General features: G+C 42.8%; 1 protein-coding gene across 1 annotated transcript in view; it reads left to right on the top strand.

The window, feature by feature from the left end:
- The first annotated feature begins 1,302 nt into the window (after positions 1 to 1,302).
- Positions 1,303 to 21,307, top strand: part of LOC112217390 (prolyl endopeptidase) — a 58,995-nt gene continuing 38,990 nt past the window's right edge. The window contains exons 1-8 of the mRNA XM_024377621.1: positions 1,303 to 1,481; positions 1,976 to 2,050; positions 2,441 to 2,574; positions 3,905 to 4,035; positions 10,524 to 10,733; positions 11,851 to 11,972; positions 12,226 to 12,331; positions 18,563 to 18,754. Coding sequence (XP_024233389.1) covers positions 1,344 to 1,481; positions 1,976 to 2,050; positions 2,441 to 2,574; positions 3,905 to 4,035; positions 10,524 to 10,733; positions 11,851 to 11,972; positions 12,226 to 12,331; positions 18,563 to 18,754 — 1,108 coding nt within the window. The 5' untranslated portion in view covers positions 1,303 to 1,343. The remainder of the gene's footprint in view (positions 1,482 to 1,975; positions 2,051 to 2,440; positions 2,575 to 3,904; positions 4,036 to 10,523; positions 10,734 to 11,850; positions 11,973 to 12,225; positions 12,332 to 18,562; positions 18,755 to 21,307) is intronic.

Raw genomic sequence — 21,307 nt, forward strand, 5'->3', positions numbered from 1 at the left:
CAGGTTGAGAGCTTCAAATTCCTTGGTGTCCACATCACCAACAAATTAGAATGGTCCAAACACACCAGTCGTGAAGAGGGCACGACAAAGCCTATTCCCCCTCAGGAAACTAAAAAGATTTGGCATGGGTCCTGAGATCCTCAAAAGGTTCTACAGCTGCAACATCGAGAGCATTCTGACCGGTTGCATCACTGTCTGGTATGGCAATTGCTAGGCCTCTGACCGCAAGGCACTTCAGAGGGTGGTGCGTACGGCCCAATACATCACTGGGGCAAAGCTGCCTGCAATCCAGGACCTTTACACCAGGCGGTGTCAGAGGAAGGCCCAAAAAATTGTCAAAGACCCCAGCCACCCCAGTCATAGACTGTTCTCTCTACTACCGCATGGCAAGCTGTACCGGATTGCCAAGTCTAGGACAAAAATACTTCTCAACAGTTTTTACCCCCAAGCCATAAGACTCCTGAACAGGTAACCAAATGGTTACTATTTGCATAGTGTGCCACCCCCAACCCCTGCTGCTACGCTGCTGCTACTCTCTGTTTATCTTATATGCATAGTCATTTTAACCATACATCCATGTATAAACTACCTCAATTGGCCCGACCAACCAGTGTGTGCCCCCCCTCAACCCCTGCTGCTACGCTGCTGCTACTCTCTGTTTATCTTATATGCATAGTCATTTTAACCATACATCCATGTACATACTACCTCAATTGGCCCGACCAACCAGTGCTCCCGCACATAGGCTAACTGGGCTATCTGCATTGTGTCCCGCTACCCACCACCCACCAACCCCACTTTATGCTACTGCTACTCTCTGTTCATCATATATGCTTAGTCACTTTAACCATATCTACATGTACATACTACCTCAATCAGCCTGACTAACTGGTGTCTGTACATAGCCTTGCTACTCTTATTTTCAAATGTATTTTTACTGTTGTTTTATTGATTTTACTTACACACACACACACACACACACACACACATACCTTTTTTCCCCCGCACTATTGGTTAGAGCCTGTAAGTAAGCATTTCACTGTAAGGTCTACACCTGTTGTATTCGGCGCACGTGACAAATAAACTTTGATTTGAAGATGCTTCCCCCTCTCAGGCCCCAGAGCCTGTGTAGGGATCTGAGTACATTTGACTAAGTGAAGGAGTACATTGAGGATAATATGTGGAAATTATAATTTTTTGTTATTTTATTATTATTTTGTATATATTTTTGTTAAGAGTATTTTAATTTTTACCCCACCCAATAGGTGGCGGCAATACACCTTTTGGGATGTAGTCTGTCAATAAATCCTTGAAGAAGAGTAAGACATTTTAAGAAGAAGTTGATGTTTGGACGGGTCCAGAAAGTCATATCCAAACAATTATTTAAGTCTTTGACACAACTTTTCTTATTACGGAATTCAAGAACAGTCACTTCTAAAATGTCTTTCCAATACCCAAATGCTTACCGTGACGAGGCAGTTGTAAGTAACAGGCTAGCTTGTCATGTCGCTTCCAAGGCAATGGGGAGGAGCTAGCCACTTGCTAGCTTGCCATGTACCGGTACTTGCTAACTAGCTAGCGGTCTTTGTTTATTTAGATAGTTTGAGGCTACTAAAATTAGTTGGCATTTGAACACATGCACATTGTTAGCTATGAACCGAGTTCGCGAGCTAACAAATGAACATCGGCTAGCTAACTGTTAGCTTGTAGGCTAATGTTACCGACATGGATAACCAAACCTCGAATGAATGAGTCAGCCAGCCAGCCAGCTAACGTTAGCTCGGCTTCGTTCGGCTTTTGTTGGCTTTGTCTCATGTTAGCTAGCTGCTAGCAAAGCTTTTGCATAGGCTGGCTAGCTAGCAAGCTAACCTTAGCGCTGTCATGTTATCGCATAACATCCAGCAGCAAATGATCAAAGTTGTTGGGTGACTGCTGCCGCACATGATGGATTTCACCTGCCTGTTATTTCTCACAGGTGGACGACTACCATGGCAATAAGATTCCAGACCCGTACAGTTGGCTGGAAGACCCAGACAGCGAAAAGACGCAGGTAAACGCCCATTTGCCATTCATTCAACACTGGTTGAAGGAATGTTATCGCAACGTTACCAGTTGATTTCGGTCAGGGAGTCCTTAGTCGGGGTCAATATTTTCAATTCTGATGAAATTCACATTAATTTGTATGTTATTACTTTTATCAAGGGATAATAAAGTTAGCTGAGTTGATCACTGTAGAATGTGCCACTGCCAACTCCTCCCCACAATCAAGGGGGGGAAAAAATTTAAATTGAATTTGAGACACCAACTCAGCACATCTACCAAAAATGTCCAACAGGTATTGACATAGGCTACTGACACAGTAGGTAAGGTTGCAACCAGCACCACCACCTGTGAATTAGTGGTCATTGCATTGATGTTGATATGTCTTGTTTCTTCCCAGGCTTTTGTCAATGCTCAGAACCAGCTGACACTGCCCTACTTGGAGCGCTGTGAGGTGCGAGACCTGTTCAAGGAGCGCATGACGGAGCTCTACGACTACCCCAAATACAGCTGCCCCTTCAAGAGGGGGAGTAGGTGAGAGGAGTAGGGTTGGGTCAAGGTTAGCGAGCACATCTGACCCGCTTGCTTACAGCTACACTAGGGTCAGACAGCCATCCTTTGTAAATTAAGAAACTGCAGATATGGCTTGGAAAATGTCCCTCATTCCAGGGGTGAGAAAGGTGTCTCATTATCCCAACTGTTACACTGAAAATATTGAATGACTGTTAGTTTTCTGGAAAAATGTCCACAGCAGTCATTCCGACCCTAGTGCATCTGTAAGCAAGCAGGTCGGATCTGCTGGCTAGGTCAAGGTGTGGGAGTTTTGAGGACTTTTGCTGCACCCAAAAACACAGGGTCATGTTCATTAGGGCATGTAACAGAAAATGTCTTAAATGTTCTGCAACAGAAAAAGAAAAATGAGCATTTCTTATTGGACAGCTCCAGAGGTTTATTCACTAGAAACCCAACAGACGCAAACTATCAAATGGCGCAGGGACCTAGCTGCATTTGTCAAATAGAAAAATGATTCTGCTTCAAAATGTTTTTCGTTAAGAAAAATAATGACTACACCCCAAGTAGGTCCTCCCAGTTTGGTTTCTTGTGAACACGATCTAGCTGCTCCTTGAAGGTGGCTTTCCATCAAATTGGTTTGGTGCATTTTTGTTCAGAGCTCTTACCCCCTTATTTTGCTTTGTTTGGACTGGTGTGAACACTGCACTCAGAAACGCACTAAACAATCCACCATGGTTCCCTCAAAAAGGGTAGTAGTGGTCCGATTTCAATTCCAACCCTGGTGCACTTCGCTGCAGGTGAGAAAGAAAAATAACCAGAGTCGAGCGCTATTATTGGTTGTTTGACTGCGAGCATTTGACGAAATACACACAGCATCATAACTTGAGATCCCTGAAACATTCTGTGAGTAGCAGCGCATTTGAGAGCATCCTATGCAGATTAGGGGAGACGAGGGCTATACCGGGGTTATAGGCTTTTGAATATAGCCTATTCACGTCGGAGTTGGAGCATCTATTTCTCTGTTTCCTGCTGCATGTTGAAAGATCAAAGTGAAAGTAATATGAAGATTGGGACACAAGTGATGCTTCATGATAATCATACATGGATTAACAAAAGACATGCATGGACACGTGGTGTTTGCCAAAATGTCAAACCAACTAACATTTCTAATGTGAAACCTACCAGACTAAAATGTAAATAATACAAAATAACAAGTAGGCGATCTCTGATTCGAACTGTAGCTCAAAACTGTGTGACAACGCCCTGAGAGGCTCAGGGGGACTTGTCTCTTGGAATACTGGGTAGTGCGGTTCTATTGATGTCTGGCTCACATTCCTGGCCCCCTCTGCAGGTATTTCCACTTCTATAACACGGGTCTCCAGAACCAGAGTGTGATGTATGTTCAGGAGAGCCTGGAGGCAGAACCAACAGTCTTTCTGGACCCAAACACTTTCTCTGAGGACGGGACTGTTGCTTTACAAGGTGGGAGACTGAAATGTGTACAAACAATATTAATATTTAAAACACATTTGTGTAGAATACTTTCTTTATTGACAATACTACACAGATGGCTATTGTCTTCATGATATACAGTGCCTTGCGAAAGTATTCGGCCCCCTTGAACTTTGCGACCTTTTGCCACATTTCAGGCTTCAAACATAAAGATATAAAACTGTATTTTTTTGTGAAGAATCAACAACAAGTGGGACACAATCATGAAGTGGAACGACATTTATTGGATATTTCAAACTTTTTTAACAAATCAAAAACTGAAAAATTGGCCAAGCAAAATTATTCAGCCCCCTTAAGTTAATACTTAAGGGGGCTGAATAATGCTGCGATTACAGCTGTAAGTCGCTTGGGGTATGTCTCTATCAGTTTTGCACATCGAGAGACTGACATTTTTTCCCATTCCTCCATGCAAAACAGCTCGAGCTCAGTGAGGTTGGATGGAGAGCATTTGTGAACAGCAGTTTTCAGTTCTTTCCACAGATTCTCGATTGGATTCAGGTCTGGACTTTGATTTGGCCATTCTAACACCTGGATATGTTTATTTTTGAAGCATTCCATTGTAGATTTTGCTTTATGTTTTGGATCATTGTCTTGTTGGAAGACAAATCTCCATCTCAGTCTCAGGTCTTTTGCAGACTCCATCAGGTCTTCTTCCAGAATGGTCCTGTATTTGGCTCCATCCATCTTCCCATCAATTTTAACCATCTTCCCTGTCCCTGCTGAAGAAAAGCAGGCCCAAACCATGATGCTGCCACCACCATTTTTGACAGTGGGGATGGTGTGTTCAGGGTGATGAGCTGTGTTGCTTTTACGCCAAACATAACGTTTTGCATTGTTGCCAAAAAGTTCAATTTTGGTTTCATCTGACCAGAGCACCTTCTTCCACATGTTTGGTGTGTCTCCCAGGTGGCTTGTGGCAAACTTTAAACAACACTTTTTATGGATATCTTTAAAAATGGCTTTCTTCTTGCCACTCTTCCATAAAGGTCAGATTTGTGCAATATACGACTGATTGTTGTCCTATGGACAGAGTCTCCCACCTCAGCTGTAGATCTCTGCAGTTCATCCAGAGTGATCATGGGCCTCTTGGCTGCATCTCTGATCAGTCTTCTCCTTGTATGAGCTGAAAGTTTAGAGGGACGGCCAGGTCTTGGTAGATTTGCAGTGGTCTGATACTCCTTCCATTTCAATATTATCGCTTGCACAGTGCTCCTTGGGATGTTTAAAGCTTGGGAAATCTTTTTGTATCCAAATCCGGCTTTAAACTTCTTCACAACAGTATCTCGGACCTGCCTGGTGTGTTCCTTGTTCTTCATGATGCTCTCTGCGCTTTTAACGGACCTCTGAGACTATCACAGTGCAGGTGCATTTATACGGAGACTTGATTACACACAGGTGGATTGTATTTATCATCATTAGTCATTTAGGTCAACATTGGATCATTCAGAGATCCTCACTGAACTTCTGGAGAGAGTTTGCTGCACTGAAAGTAAAGGGGTTGAATAATTTTGCACGCCCAATTTTTCAGTTTTTGATTTGTAAAATGTTTTTGAAATATCCAATAAATGTCGTTCCACTTCATGATTGTGTCCCACTTGTTGTTGATTCTTCACAAAAAAATACAGTTTTATATCTTTATGTTTGAAGCCTGAAATGTGGCAAAAGGTCGCAAAGTTCAAGGGGGCCGAATACTTTCGCAAGGCACTGTATTCTCTATTAACAATCAATGTGTGTCACTGACTGTGTACTATGTTGTCTAGCCGGACATGCAAGGCTATATGATGTGTATTCAGAAAGTATTCACACCCCTTGACTTTTTCCACATTTTGTTTTGCCTGAATTTAAAATGGATTAATTTGAGATTTGTCACTGGCCTACACCCAATACCCCATAATGTCAAAGTGGAATTATGTTTTTGGACATTTTTACAAGTTAATTAAAAATGAAAAGCTGAAATCTCTTGAGTTAATAAGTATTCAACCCCTTTTGTTATGGCAGGCTTATATAACTTCAGGAGTAAACATTGCCTAAAGTCACAAGTTGCATGGACTCAGTATTTGTGCAGTAATAGTAACATGCAGTAACATCTCTGTACCCAACACACTAAATTATGTAAGGTCCCTCATTTGAGCAGTGAAGTTGAGTATGGTGAAATATTAATTACACGTTGGATGATGTATCAATACACCTAGTCAATACAACGATACAGGCGTCCTTCCTAACTCAGTTGCCAGGGAGGAAGGAAACCGCTCAGGGATTTCAGTTTGGCCAATGCTGACTTTAAAACAGAGTTTAATGGCTGTGATGGGATAAAACTGAAGATGGATCAACAACATTGTAATTGCTCCACAACACTAACCTAATTGACAGTGAAAAGAAAGCCTGTACATAATAAATATTCCAAAGCACGCATCCTGTTTACAGCAAGGCACTGAAAGTAATACTGCAAAATATGTGGCAAAGCAATTCACTTTTTGTCCTGAATACAAAGTGTTATGTTTGGGGCAAATCCAATACAACACGTTACTGAGTACCACTCTCCATATTTTCAAGAGTTGTGGTAGCTGCATCATATGGGTGTGCTTGTAATCATTAAGGACTAGGGAGTTTTTCAGAATGGAGCTAAGCACAGGCAAAATCCTAAAGGAAAACCTGGTTGTCTGCTTTTCACCAGACAGTGGGAGATGTATTCACCTTTTAGCAGGACAATAACCTAAAACACAAGGCCAAATCTACACTGGAGTTGCTTACCACAAGACCCTGAATGTTCCTGAGTGGCCGAGTTACAATTCTGACTTAAATCTTCTGAAATCTTTGGAATGACCTGAAAATGGTTGTCTAGCAATGATCAACAACCAATTTGACAGAGCTTTAAGTATTTTAAAAATAATAATGGGCAAATGTTGCACAATCCAGGTGTGGAAATCTCTTGGACTAAAACATGATAGCCTAACAGCTATATTCACTGCCAAAGTTGCTTATATGAAGTATTGACTCAGGGGTGTGAATAGTTACGTAAATTAGATTTCTGTATTTTATGTAATACATTTGCGACATTTGGAGAAAAAAAAATAGTTTTCACTTCATTATATGGTATTGTGTGTACAGTCGTGGCCAAAAGTTGAGAATGACACAAATATTCATTTTCACAAAGTCTGCTGCCTCAGTTTGTATGATGACAATTTGCATATACTCCAGAATGTTATGAAGAGTGATCAAATTATTTGCAATTAATTGCCAAGCCCCTCTTTGTCATGCAAATGAACTGAATCCCCAAAAAACATTTCCACTGCATTTCAGCCCTGCCACAAAAGGACCAGCTGACATTATGTCAGTGATTCTCTCGTTGACACAGGTGTGAGTGTTGATGAGGACAAGACTGGAGATCACTCTGTCATGCTAATTGAGTTTGAATAACAGACTGGAAGCTTCAAAAGGAGGGTGGTGCTTAGAATCACTGTTCTTCCTCTGTCAAACATGGTTAGCTGCAAGGAAACACGTGCCGTCATCATTGCTTTGCACAGAAAGGGCTTCACAGGCAAGGATATTGCTGCCAGTAAGATTGCACCTATTCAACCATTTATCGGATCATCAAGAACTTCAAGGAGAGCAGTTCAATTGTTGTGAAGAAGGCTTCAGTGCGCCCAAGAAAGTCCAGCAAGCGCCAGGACCGTCTCCTTAAGTTGATTCAGCTGCTGGATTGGGGCTCCACCTGAACAGAGCTTGCTCAGGAATGGCAGCAGGCAGGTGTGAGTGCATCTGCACGCACAGTGAGGTGAAACATTTTTGAAGGATGGCCTGGTGTCATGAAGGGCAGCAAAGAAGCCACTTCTCTGCAGGATAAACATAATGGACAGACTGATATTCTGCAAAAGGTACAGGGATTGGACTGCTGAGGACTGGGGTAAAGTCATTTTCTCTCCAGGAAAAACATAATGGACAGACTGATATTCTGCAAAAGGTACAGGGATTGGACTGCTGAGGACTGGGGTAAAGTCATTTTCTCAATTGTTTGGGGCATCCGAAAAAAAGCTTGTCCGGAGAAGACGAGGTGAGTGCTACCATCAGTCCTGTGTCATGCCAACAGTAAAGCATCCTGAGACCGTTCATGTGTGGGGTTGCTTCTCAGCCAGACAGACTGATATTCTGCAAAAGGTACAGGGATTGGACTGCTGAGGACAGGAGTAAAGTAATTTTCTCTGATGAATCCCCTTTCCGATTGTCTGGGGCATCCAGAAAAAAGCTTGTCCGGAGAAGACAAGGTGAGCGCTACCATCAGTCCTGTGTCATGCCAACAGTAAAGCATCCTGAGACCGTTCATGTGTGGGGTTGCTTCTCAGCCAAGGGAGTGGGCTCACTCACAATTTTGCCTAAGAACACAGCCATGAATAAAGAATGGTACCAACACATCCTCCGAGAGCAACTTCTCCCAACCATCCAGGAACAGTTTGGTGACGAACAAAGCTTTTTCCAGCATGATGGAGCACCTTGCCATAAGGCAAAAGTGATAACTAAGTGGCTCGGGGAACAAAACATCGATATTTGAGCTCACCTCAGCTCCAATTTGATATTCATACCAAAGGGTATGAATACTTATGTAAATAAGTTATTTCTGTTTTTTTAAATTTAATACTTTTGCAATAATATCTAAACCTGTTCACTTTGTCATTATGGGGTATTGTGTCTAGTGTGACGAGAAACATTTCATTAATTTTATAAGGCTATAATGTAACAAAATGTGGAAAAAGCCAAGGGTCTAAATACTTTCCGAATGCAGTGTGTGTGTGTGTGTGTGTGTGTGTGTGTGTGTGTGTGTGTGTGTGTGTGTTATAGTACCAGTCAAAGGTTTGGACATCATTCCAGGTTTTTTTTTGTTTTTTTGTTACCATTTTTAACATTGTAGAATAACAGTTAAGACATCAGCTATGAAATAACACATGGAATCATGTAGTAACCAAAATAAATGTAGTAGGTAAAATATTTATTTAAGTTTCTTCAAAGTAGCTACCCTTTGCCTTGATGACAGCTTAGCACACTCTTGGCATTTTCTCAACCAGCTTCACCTGGCATGCTTTTCCTTCACTCTGCGGTCCAACTCATCCCAAACCATCTCAATTGGGTTGAGTTTGGGTGATTGTGGAGGCCAGGTCATCTGATGCAGCACTTCATCACTCTCCTTCTTGTTCAAATAGCCCTTACACAGCCTGGAGGTGTGTTTGGTCATTGTCCTGTTGTAAAACAAATGATAAGCACAAGCCAGATGGGATGATATATCGATGCAGAATGCTGTGGTATCAATGCTGGTTAAGTGTGCCTTGAATTCTAAATCAATCACTGACAGTTCCACCAGCAAATCACCCACACGCCATCACACCACCACCTCCATGCTTCACGGTGGAACCACACATGTGGAGATCATCCGTTCACCTACTCTGTGTCTCAGAAAGACATGGCGGTTGGAACCTAAAATCAAATTTGGACTCATCAGAACAAAGGACAGATTTCCACCAGTCTAATATCCATTGCTCGTGTTTCTTGGCCCAGGCAACTCTCTTCTTCTTATTGGTGTCCTTTAGTAGTGGTTTCTTTGCAGCAATTCAACCATGAAGACCTGATTCATGCAGTCTCCTCTGAACAGTTAATGTTGTGTCTGTTACTTGAACTCTGTGAAGCAATTATTTGGGCTTTGATTTCTGAGGCTGGCAACTCTAATGAGAGGTAACTCTGTGTCTTCCTTTCCTGTGGCATTCCTCATGAGAGCCAGTTTCATAGCGCCTGATGGTTTTTGCGACTGCACTTGAAGAAACTTTCAAAGTTCTTAATTTTCCAGATTGACTGACCTTTAATGTCTTAAAGTAATGCTTGACTGTCATTTCTCTTTGCTTATTTGAGCTGTTCTTGCCTAAATTTGGACTTGGTCTTTTACCAAATAGGGTTATCTTCTGTATACTACCCTACCTTGTCACAACACAACTGATTTGGCTCAAACACATTAAGGAAAGAAATTCCACAAATGTAATTTTAACAAGGCACACTCTTAATTGAAATGCGTTCCAGGTGACTACCTCATGAAGCTGGTTGAGCGAGTGCCAAGTCTGCAAAGCTGACATCAAGGCAAAGGGTGGCTACTTTGAAGATAAAAAAATAAAAAAAAGATTTAACACTTTTTTGTTTACTACATGATTCCATATGTTTCATAGTGTTTATCTTCACTATTATTCTACATTGTAGAAGTAAAGAAACCCTGTAATGAGTAGGTGTGTCCAAACTTCTGACTGGTACTGTATGTCGAGAGAACTTCACCTGTCGACCAAATTGTCTGTGGACCGTAAGTCGGGGAATCTTGGCATAGGTTAACTCATTGTGACCCTGCTCTCCAGTGTCTCCTGTTATGTCTTCACTATAAAAGTCTTACTTGGTTAAATAAAGGCTTTAAATCAGGTTCTGTCAATCCTCAGGCTATGCGTTCTCGGAGGATGGCGAATACCTGGCGTATGGTACCAGCGCCAGCGGCTCGGACTGGGTGGAGATGCACTTCCTGCAGGTGGAGGGGGCTGTCGCCCTCAAGGACAAACTAGAGAGGGTTAAGTTCAGCTGCATGTCCTGGACCCACGACGGCAAGGGCCTCTTCTACAACTCTTACCCCATGCAGGAGGGCAAGAGCGACGGTGAGCATCCTGGCTACGTAGACGCACACTGAACAGAAATATAAACGCAACATGTAAAGTGTGGGTCCCATGTATCTTGACTTGAAATTAAAGATCGCAGAAATGTTCAAAATGCACAAAGCTAATTTCTCTCAATTTTTATGCACAAATTAGTTTACATCCCAGTTAGTGAGCATTTATCCTTTGCCATGGTAATCCATCCACCTGAGAAGCTGATTAAACAGCATGATCATTGCACAGGTGTACCTTGTGTTGGGACAATAAAAGGCCACTAAAATGTGGGAGCATGCAATTGGTATGCTGACTGCAGTAATGTCCACCCAAGCTGTTGCGAGACTTGAATGTTCATTTCTCTACCATAAGCCACCTCCGTTTTTTTGTTTGGCAGTACATCCAACTGGCCTTACAATCGCAGACCACTTGTATGGCCTCGTGTGGGCGCGCGATTTGCTGATGTCAACGTTGTGAACAGAGTGCCCCGCGGTGGGCCTATGGGCAGGCGTAAGCTACAGACAATGAACACAATTGCATTTTAGTGATGACAATTTGAATGCACGGAGATACGCAACGAAGTCCTAAGGCTCATTGTCTTACCATTCATTCGCAGTCATCACCTCATGTTTCAGCATGATAATGCATGTCGCAAGGATCTGTACACAACTCCTGGAAGCTGAAAATGTCACATTTCTTCCTTTGGCTGCATAATCACCAGATGTGACCCATTGAGCATGTTTGGGATTCTCTGGATCGACGTGTACGACAGCGTGTTCCAGTTCCCGCCAATATCCAGCAACTTTGCACAGCAATTGAAGAGGAGTGGGCCACAATCAACAGCCTGATCAACTCTATGGGAAGGAGATGTCACGCTGCATGAAGTAAATGGTCACACTAGATACTGAGTGGTTTTCTGATCCAAGCCTCAATCTGTGATCTGTGAACAACAGATGCGTATCTGTATTCCCAGTCGTGATTAGGGCCTAATGAATTATTTTCAATTGACTGATTTCCTTACAAGAACTGTAACTCAGTAAAATCGTTGCGTGTTTCTAATATGTTAGGGATCTCCCATTGCCACAATGGGGCAGACATGGTACATTAACGTCTCTCTCTCCTCTAGGCACGGAGACGTCCACCAACCTGCACCAGAAGCTCTACTTTCACGTGCTGGGGACCCCCCAGTCCCAGGACTGCCTATGTGCTGAGTTCTCCGACCACCCCAAGTGGATGAGTGGTGTCGAGGTAGGGTGGAGTCACTATTACTTAAACGCTCCTCAACAGACAGGGTGCTTGACAGACAGGGTGTTCCACCGTGAAATGACATTATTTGAGTAATGTTATCTTTAATGTAAGTAATATTTTCTGTTCATTTCACATCTATGCCAATCCTGTTCCCCTCTACACACAATTTTGCTGTTAGCAATTTCTCTGGTATTTTATTTGGGTTAGCGGAATAGTTTTGTGGTCAGTGTTTGACCAGTGTCGCTCTCTTCAGGTGTCCGATGACGGACGCTATGTGCTGTTGTCCATCAGGGAGGGCTGTGACCCGGTCAACCGGCTGTGGTACTGCGACCTCCAAACCACTCCTCAGGGCATCACAGGTACCCCTTGCCTTCATAATAAATTAATAATCACAAGTACCCTCGCCCAAAATGATGGTTCCGCTGAAGCTTTCTGTAGCTTCCTTAACCAACAATGCAGTTCAAGAAATAGTTATGAAAATATTTACTAAATAAAACTAAAGTACATTTAAAAAAAATTAAAAGTAACAATCCAATAACGAGGCTATATACATGGGGTACTGGTACAGAGTCGTGTGGGTGTGCAGGTTAGTTGAGGTCATTTGTACATGTAGGTAGGGGTAAAGGGACTGCATAGATAATAAACAGCGAGTAGCAGTAGCGTAAAAAAACAGGTCAATGCAAATAGTCTGGGTAGCAATTTGATTAATTGTTTATCAGTCTAATGGCTTCAGGGTAGAAGCTGTTAAGGAGCCTTTTGAACCTAGACTTTGTGCTCTGGTACTGCTTTCCATGCGGTAGCAGAGAGAACCGTCTATGACTAGGGCCTCTGGAGTCTTTGACAATTTTTAGGGCCTTCCTCTGACACCGCCTGGTATATAGGTCCTGGATGGCAAGAAGGTCGGCCCCAGTGATGTACTTGGCCGTACGCACTACCCTCCGTAGCACCTTGTAGTCAGATGCCGAGCTGTGTCACCATACCAGGCGGTGATGCGACCGGTCAGGATGCTCTCTGGTGCAGCTGTAGAACTTTTTTTAGGATCTGGGGACACACGCCAAATCTTTTCAGTCTCCTGAGGGGGAAAATGAGTTTTCGTGCCCTCTTCACAACTGTCTGGGTGTGTTTGGACTAGAGGGCGGCAGAGTAGCCTAGTGGGTAGCCTAGTGGTTAGAGCGTTGGACTAGTAACCGGAAGGTTGCAAGTTCAAACCCCCAAGCTGACAAGGTACAAATAAATCTGTCGTTCTGCCCCTGAACAGGCAGTTAACCCACTGTTCCTAGGCCGTCATTGAAAATAAGAATTTGTTCTTAACTGACTTGCCTGGTTAAAATAAAGGTAAAAAAGAGGTCGACCGATTAATTAGAATGGCTGATTAATTAGGGACGATTTCAAGTTTTCATAACAATCGGATATCGGTATTTTTGGGCGCCGATTTCCTAATTATTATTATTATTATTATTTATATATATTTTTATACCTTTATTTAACTAGGCAAGTCAGTTAAGAACACATTCTTATTTTCAATGACTGCCTAGGAACTGTGGGTTAACTGCCTTGTTCAGGGGCAGAACAACAGATTTTCACCTTGTCAGCTCAGGGGTTCCAATCTTGCAACCGTACAGTTAACTAGTCCAACGCTCTAACCATTGCACTCCATGAGTAGGCTGCCTGTTACGCAAATGCAGTAGAAGCCAAGGTAAATTGCTAGCTAGCATTAAACTTATAAAAAACAATCAATCATAATCATTAGTTATAACTACTAATCCAGTTTAGCAGGCAATATTAACCAGGTGAAATTGTGTCATTTCTCTTGCGTTCATTGCACGTAGAGTCAGGGTATATGCAACAGTTTGGGCTGCCTGGCTCATTACAAACTGATTTGCTAGAATTGTATGTAATTATGACATACATTGACGGTTGTGCAATGTAACAAGAATATTGGCTTTTGTGGCGCGATGGGTAACGATGCTTCGAGTGTGGCTGTTGTCGACGTGTTCCTGGTTCGAGCCCAGGTAGGGGCGAGGAGGGGGACGGAAGCTGTTACTGATACTGTTACGGATACTGTTACACTGGCAATACTATAGTGCCTATAAGAATATCCAATAGGCAAAGGTATATGAAATACAAATGGTATTGAGAGAGAGAGTCCTATAAATACTATATTAAATACAACCTAAAACCTCTTACCTTGGAATATTGAAGTCTCATGTTAAAAGGAACCACCAACCTTCATATGTTCTCATGTTCTGAGCAAGGAACTTAAACATTAGCTTTTTTACATGGCACATATTTTACATGGCACATATTTTACATGGTACACATATTTTACATGGCACATATTTCACATGGTACACATATTTTACATGGCACATATTTTACATGGTACACATTTTTACATGGCACATATTACTTTCTTCTCCAACACTTTGTTTTTGCATTATTTAAACCAAATTGAACATGTTTCATTATTTATTTGAGGCTAAATTGATTTTATTGATGTTTTATATTAAGTTAAAATATGTTTTAATTCAGTATTGTTGTAATTGTCATTATTACAAATAAAAAAAATGGCCGATTAATCGGTATCGGCTTTTTTGGGCCTCCAATAATCGGTATCGGCGTTGAAAAATCATAATCGGTCGACCTCTAGTTTGGACCATTATAGTTGTTGGTGATGTGGACACCAAGGAACTTAACTCTCGACCGGCTCCACTGCTTCCACGTTGATGTGAATGGGAGTGTATTCGGCTCTCCTTTTCCTGTAGTACACCATCAGCTCCTTCGTCTTACTCATGTTGAGGGAGAGGTTGTTGTCCTGACACCAGGGCTCTGACCACCTCCCTATAGGCTGTCTCATTGTTTTCGGTGATCAGGTCTGTTGTGTAGTTAGTAAATGTAATGTTGGAGTTGTGCTTGGCAACGCAGTCGTGGGTGAATAGGGAGGACAGGAGAGAACTAAGCACTCACCCCTGAGGGTCTCCAGTGTTGAGGATCAACGTGGCAGATGTGTTCTTGCCTACCCTTACCACCTGGGGGCGGCCTGTCACAGGGATGTGTTTAGTCCTAGGATCCTTATTTTAGTGATGAGCTTTGTGGGCATTATGGTGTTGAATACTGAGCTGTAGTCAATGAACCGCACACTTACATAGGTGTTGCTTTTGTCCAGGTGGGAAAGAGCAGTGTGGAGTGAGATTGGCCCTGCGACCTTGTGAATATTGTCCTGTTTTAAAGGTCTTGCTCACATCAGCTACGAAGAGCTTGATCACGCAGTCATCCAGAACAGCTAGGGCTCTCATGCATGCTTCAGTCTTGTTTACCTCGAAGCTAGCATAAAAGGCATTTAGCTCGTCTGATAGGCTTACGGCACTGGGCAGCTCACGACTGCTTCCCTTTTGTAATATTTTGCAAGCCCAGCCACTTCTGATGAGCGTCAGAGCCGGTGTAGTAGGATTGATGTTTTGCCTGTTTGATGGTTTGTCTGAGGGCATAGTGGGTTGTCTTAAAAGCGTCCGGATTAGTGTCCCGCTCCTTGAAAGCAGCAGCTCTATCCTTTAGCTCGGTGCGGATGTTGCCTGTAATCCACGGCTTCTGGTTGGGATATGTATGTACGATCACTGTGGGGACGACGCCTTTGATCTGCCTATTGATGAAGCCGGCGACTGAGGTGATATACTCCTTAATGCAATTGGATGAATCCTGGAACATACTCAAGTCTGTGCTAGCAAAACACTCCTGTAGCTTAGATTCCTCATCATCTGATCACTTTCATATTGAGCGAGTCGCTGGTACTTCCTGGTTTAGTTTTTGTTTGCTTGTCTGCAGCAGGAATCGGGAGGATAGAATTATGGTCAGATTTGCCAAATGGAGGGTGCGGCAGAGCTTTGTATACCTCTAATTAGCAGCCTCTGTGTTAGTGATGGCTGTTTAATAGTCTGATGGCCTTGAGATAGAAGCTGTTTTTCAGTCTCTGTCCCAGCTTTGATGCACCTGTACTGACCTCACCTTCTGGATGATGCAGGGGTGAACAGGCAGTGGCCTTCCTGTGACATCGGGTACTGTAGGTGTCCTGGAGAGTGGGTAGTTTGCCCCCGGTGATGCGTTGTGCAGACCGCACCACCCTCTTGTGAGCCTTGTGGTTGTGGGCGGTGTAGTTGCCGGACTAGGCGGTGATACAGCCCGACAGGATGCTCTCAATTGTGCATCGGTAAAAGTGTGTGAGGGTTTTGGGTGACGAGCCAAATTTCTTCAGGTTCCAGAGATTGAAGAGGAGCGGTTGTGCCGTCACCACACTGTCTGTGTGGGTGGTGGACCATTTCAGTTTGTCAGTGATATGTACGCAGAGGAACTTAACTTTCCACCTTCTCCACTGCTGTCCTGTCTGTGGATAGGGGGTGCTCCATCTGCTGTTTCCTGAAGTCCACAATCATCTTCTTAGTTTTGTTGAGTGAGGTTATTTTCCTGACACCACACTTCCAGAGCCCTCCCCTCCTCCCTGCAGGCTGTCTCGTTGTTGGTAGTCAAGCCTACTCCTTTTGTGTCGTCTGAGTTGTAGGTGTGCATGGCCATGCAGTCATGGGTGAACAGGAAGTACAGGAGGGGGCTGAGCATGCACCCTTGTGGGGCCCCAGTGTTGAGGATCAACGAAGTGGAGATGTTGTTTCCTAGCTTGACCACCTGGGGGTGGCCCGTTAGGAAGTCCAGGACCTAATACCCAGGGCCTCGAGCTTAATGATGAGCTTGGAGGGTACTATGGTGTTGAATGCTGAGCTATAGTCAATGAACAGCATTCTTACATAGTTATTGCTCTTGTCCAGATGGGATAGGACAGTGCATTGACACAGATGTGTCAAGTTTTGAGGGAGTGTGCAATTGGAATGCTCACCGCAGGAATGGCCACCCAAGCTGTTACCAGAGAATTGAATGTTAATTTCTCTACAATAAGCTGCCTGCAACGTCGTTTTAGAGAATTTGGCGATACAACCTCCGACCTCGTGTAACCACGCCAGCCCAGGACCTTCACATCTGGCTTCTTTACCTGCGGGATTGTGTAAGACCAGCCACCTGGACATTAGATGAAACTGGGGAGTATTTCTGTCTGTAATAAAGCCCTTTTGTAGTGAAACATTTATTCTGATTGGCGGGGCCTGGCTCCGTGGTGGGTGGGCCTTGCTCCCAAGTGGGTGAACCTATTCTCTCCCAGGCCCACCCATGGTTGTACCCCTGCCCAGTCACTCAATCATTTGAACTTGTTTGCTATTTTTATATTGGGACATAAAACTAAAACTGAGTTGGCACACAGGTGGCTAAGCTCCTTTTTTTTTCCCCTCGTGGAGCCGGGCCCGCAAGCAGATCTGTTTTTATATCATGTGCTTTCTCATTTGCTGCATACCGACACAGCTTGGCTAAATTGTAACCATGAAGCGGCCATGGTGTGCATAGCCTGTGGGGCTCAGCCAGGACTGTTGCTTTTGGAACTGAATTAAAACATTTTAACAACGTGATTTAACCTATTTGAAGTTAGGAAAATAGATGGCAAAAATTGTTTAATGCTTGTAAACTGCTTACGAGGTCCCCATTGACTGCTGGCAAGCTACCAGACATGCAGGTTTCTGCTAAGGTGCAACCTTTGGTAGGTTGATGACAGCGTCAGTCTGCTATACAGCGAAGCCTAATCAGACATGCCATGCTCATCAGGGTTATTACAGGGAACATGAAATTATCCAAATAATTTGCTCGTGGTTCACGCAGCTCAAATTATACTGTATGTAACAACTCCATTGGACTTGTACTGTTAGATTTGTATTGCTGTTTCAACAAAATACATTTTAAAATGTCCTTTTCATTTTAAACTTCAGTGGTGCAGCTAGTGCTATGAACCAAAACATTAATCTTGAGGCGACGGGTGGAGGGGGTGTAAAATGCCATCTGACATACTGTGTTTATTTTAATACAAAACATTACTTTATCATTGAAAGTGACAAATTACCCAATGGATCATGATAATTTTCTAGTTAAAAAAACAAGAGCATTAGGCTAAAGCATAGGCTGCTGATGTGAATAATTGTCAGCTGAAGTCGATCTACATGGTTGGGAATTTATTTCGGACTAATTGGTTAATCACGTTCGATTCAGGCCTGGACAAATCCATTCCTCCGGGGCCTGATTTGATTTGGTGTCACTTTTCCCCCATCCCTAGCAATTGCATTTTTAACTGAATATGTTTAGTTGAGTATTGGAGTCAGGTGTGTTAGCTGGGGCAAAAGTGTGACACCAATCAGGCCCCCCCGAAGACTGGAGGGTCCCGGGCCTGCATCATGGTATGCACACGTGACAATTAATTCACACATGGTGTGATGGTCGACATGCTAAAAAAAATAAAGGCCTGGCCCTAATCATGACATTATTTGTTTTGCCATATTGGCTATAAATCATGCCAAATCTCCTTAGATTTTTTTCTTCTTCATTTGAGCTCAATGGGAAAACCTGGTTAAATGGGCAAAATCCATCCATAAGCAGATCTTTTGATTGGCCCTCTGTGTGCATCGCATTGGATCACTCATTGTATCCCCTTGTATCTCTTTCTTCTCCAGGCCTGTTGCCGTGGGTGAAGCTGATAGACAACTTTGATGCGGAGTACGAGTACGTGACCAATGAGGGCACAGTGTTCACCTTCAAGACCAACCTAGAGGCCCCGCGCTACCGCCTCATCAACATAAACTTTGCCCAGCCTGTCCAGGCCAACTGGAAGGAGCTTATCCCCCAGCACGACAAGGACGTCATCGGTAGGTCACAGACAATGAAAAGACAGTTTTACGCAAATAATATACTTTATACAGAAGCTAGACAAAAATATATACTAAAGAGGAAAAAATAATTTCCATTCACTGCTTGCTACTACCAACAAGTGATCTTTAAAAGGCTAATGAAGATGTTTTGATTAGGTCGACAGAATTGTCCGTAGAGCTCCGAGACAGGATTGTGTTGAGGCACAGATCTGGTGAAGGGTACCAAAACATTTCTGCAGCATTGAAGGTCCCCAAGGTCACAGTGGCCTCCATAATTATTAAAAGGAAGAAGTTTGGAAACACCAAGACTCTTCATAGAGCTGGCTGCCTGGCCAAACTGAGCAATCGGGGGAGAAGGGACTTGGTCAGGGAGGTGACCAAACCCCGATGGTCACTCGGACAGAGCTCTAGAGTTCCAATGTGGGGATGGGAGAACCTTCCAGAAGAACAACTATCTCAGAGGTCGATCGATTAATCGGAATGGCCGATTAATTAGGGCCGATTTCAAGTTTTCATAACAATTGGAAATCGTTTTTTTGGGCGCCAATAAAAAAAATAAAAAAGGCTTAGCCTTTTGTTAATCCACCTGTCTCAGATTTTGAAATTATACTTTACAGCGAAAGCAATACAAGCGTTTGTGTAAGTTTATCGATTGCTCGACAAAACAATAAGTACACTTAGCATCAGGTAACTTGGTCACGAAAATCAGAAAAGCAATTAAATCAATCGTTTACCTTTGATCTTCAGATGTTTTCACTCACGAGAATCCCAGTTGGACAACAAATGTTCCTTTTTGTTCCATAAAGATATTTTTTGTATCCAAATACCTCCGTTAGTTTGGTGCGTTATGCCCAGGAATCCACCGGAAAGAGCGGTCACGACAACGCAGACAAAAATTGCAAATTATATCTATAATGTCCACAGAAACATGTCAGACGTTTTTTATAATCAATCCTCAGGGTGTTTTTCAAATATCTATTCGATAATATATATCAACCGGGACACTTGGCTTTTCACTAGGACCGGGAGTAACAATGGTCGCCTTTCTCTTTTGCTCACAACTCACTCTGAGAGCCCCCACCTATCCACTTACGCAATGTGGTCGTTCACGCTCATTCTTCAAAATAAAAGCCTGAAACTATGTCTGAAAACTGACACCTTAAGGAAGCGATAGGAAAAGGAATCTGGTTGATTTCCCTTTAAATGGCGCAATGGGAGGCTATGGAACATGGAGTTTTCAAAATAGAAGCCACTTCCTGGTTTGATTTTTCTCAGGGTTTCGCCTGCAATATCAGTTCTGTTATACTCACAGACAGTTTTGGCAACTTTTTAGTGTTTTCTATCCTAATCTGTCAATTATATGCATATTCTAGCATCTGTTCCTGAGAAATAGGCTGTTTACTTTGGGAACGTTATTTTTCCAAACATAAAAATAGTGCCCCCTAGCTTCAAGAGATTAACTGACTTGTTCAGTGGCAGAACGACAGATTTTCACCTTGTCAGCTCGGGGCATCCAATCTTGCAACCTTACAGTTAACTAGTCCAACGCAATAACGACCTGCCTCTCTCTCGTATCACTCCACAAGGAGACTGCCTGTTACGCGAATGCAGTAAGCCAAGGTAAGTTGCTAGCTAGCATTAAACTTATCTTATAAAAAACAATCAATCATAATCACTAGTTAACTACACATGGTTGATGATATTACTAGATATTATCTAGCTTGTCCTGCGTTGCATATAATCTGACTGAGCATACAAGTATCTAAGTATCTGACTGAGCGGTGGTAGGCAGAAGCAGGCGCGTAAACATTAATTCAAACAGCACTTGAGTGCGTTTTGCCAGCAGCTCTTCGTTGTGTGTCAAGCATTGCGCTGTTTATGACTTCAAGCCTATCAACTCCCGAGATTAGGATGGTGTAACCGAAGTGAAATGGCTAGCTAGTTAGCGCGTGCTAACTAGAGGGACGGAAGCTATACTGTTACACTGGCAATATTAAAGTTGTCTAAGAACATCCAATAGTCAAAGGTTAATGAAATACAAATGGTATAGAGGGAAATAGTCCTATAATTCCTATAATAACTACAACCTAAAACTTCTTACCTGGGAATATTGAAGACTCATGTTAAAAGGAACCACCAGCTTTCATATGTTCTGAGCAAGGAACTGAAACGTTAGCTTTCTTACGTAGCACATATTGCACTTTTACGTTCTTCTCCAACACTTTGTTTTTGCATTATTTAAACCAAATTGAACATGTTTCATTATTTACCTGAGGTTAAATTGAGGATAAATTATATTATTAAGTTAAAATAAGTGTTCATTCAGTATTGTTGTAATTGTCATTATTACAAAAACATTTTTAAATCGGCCGATCTGCTTTTTTGGTCCTCCAATTATCGGTATTGGTGTTGAAAAATCATAATCTGTTGACCTCTAAAAGAGAAACAATATTCTCTGGTCTGATGACACTAATATTGAACTCTTTGGCCTGAATGCCAAGCATCATGTCTGGAAGAACCTGGCACCATCCCTACAGTGAAGCATGGTGG

The sequence above is a fragment of the Oncorhynchus tshawytscha genome, linkage group LG18, assembly GCF_018296145.1.
Source record: "Oncorhynchus tshawytscha isolate Ot180627B linkage group LG18, Otsh_v2.0, whole genome shotgun sequence".
Lineage (NCBI taxonomy): Eukaryota > Metazoa > Chordata > Actinopteri > Salmoniformes > Salmonidae > Oncorhynchus > Oncorhynchus tshawytscha.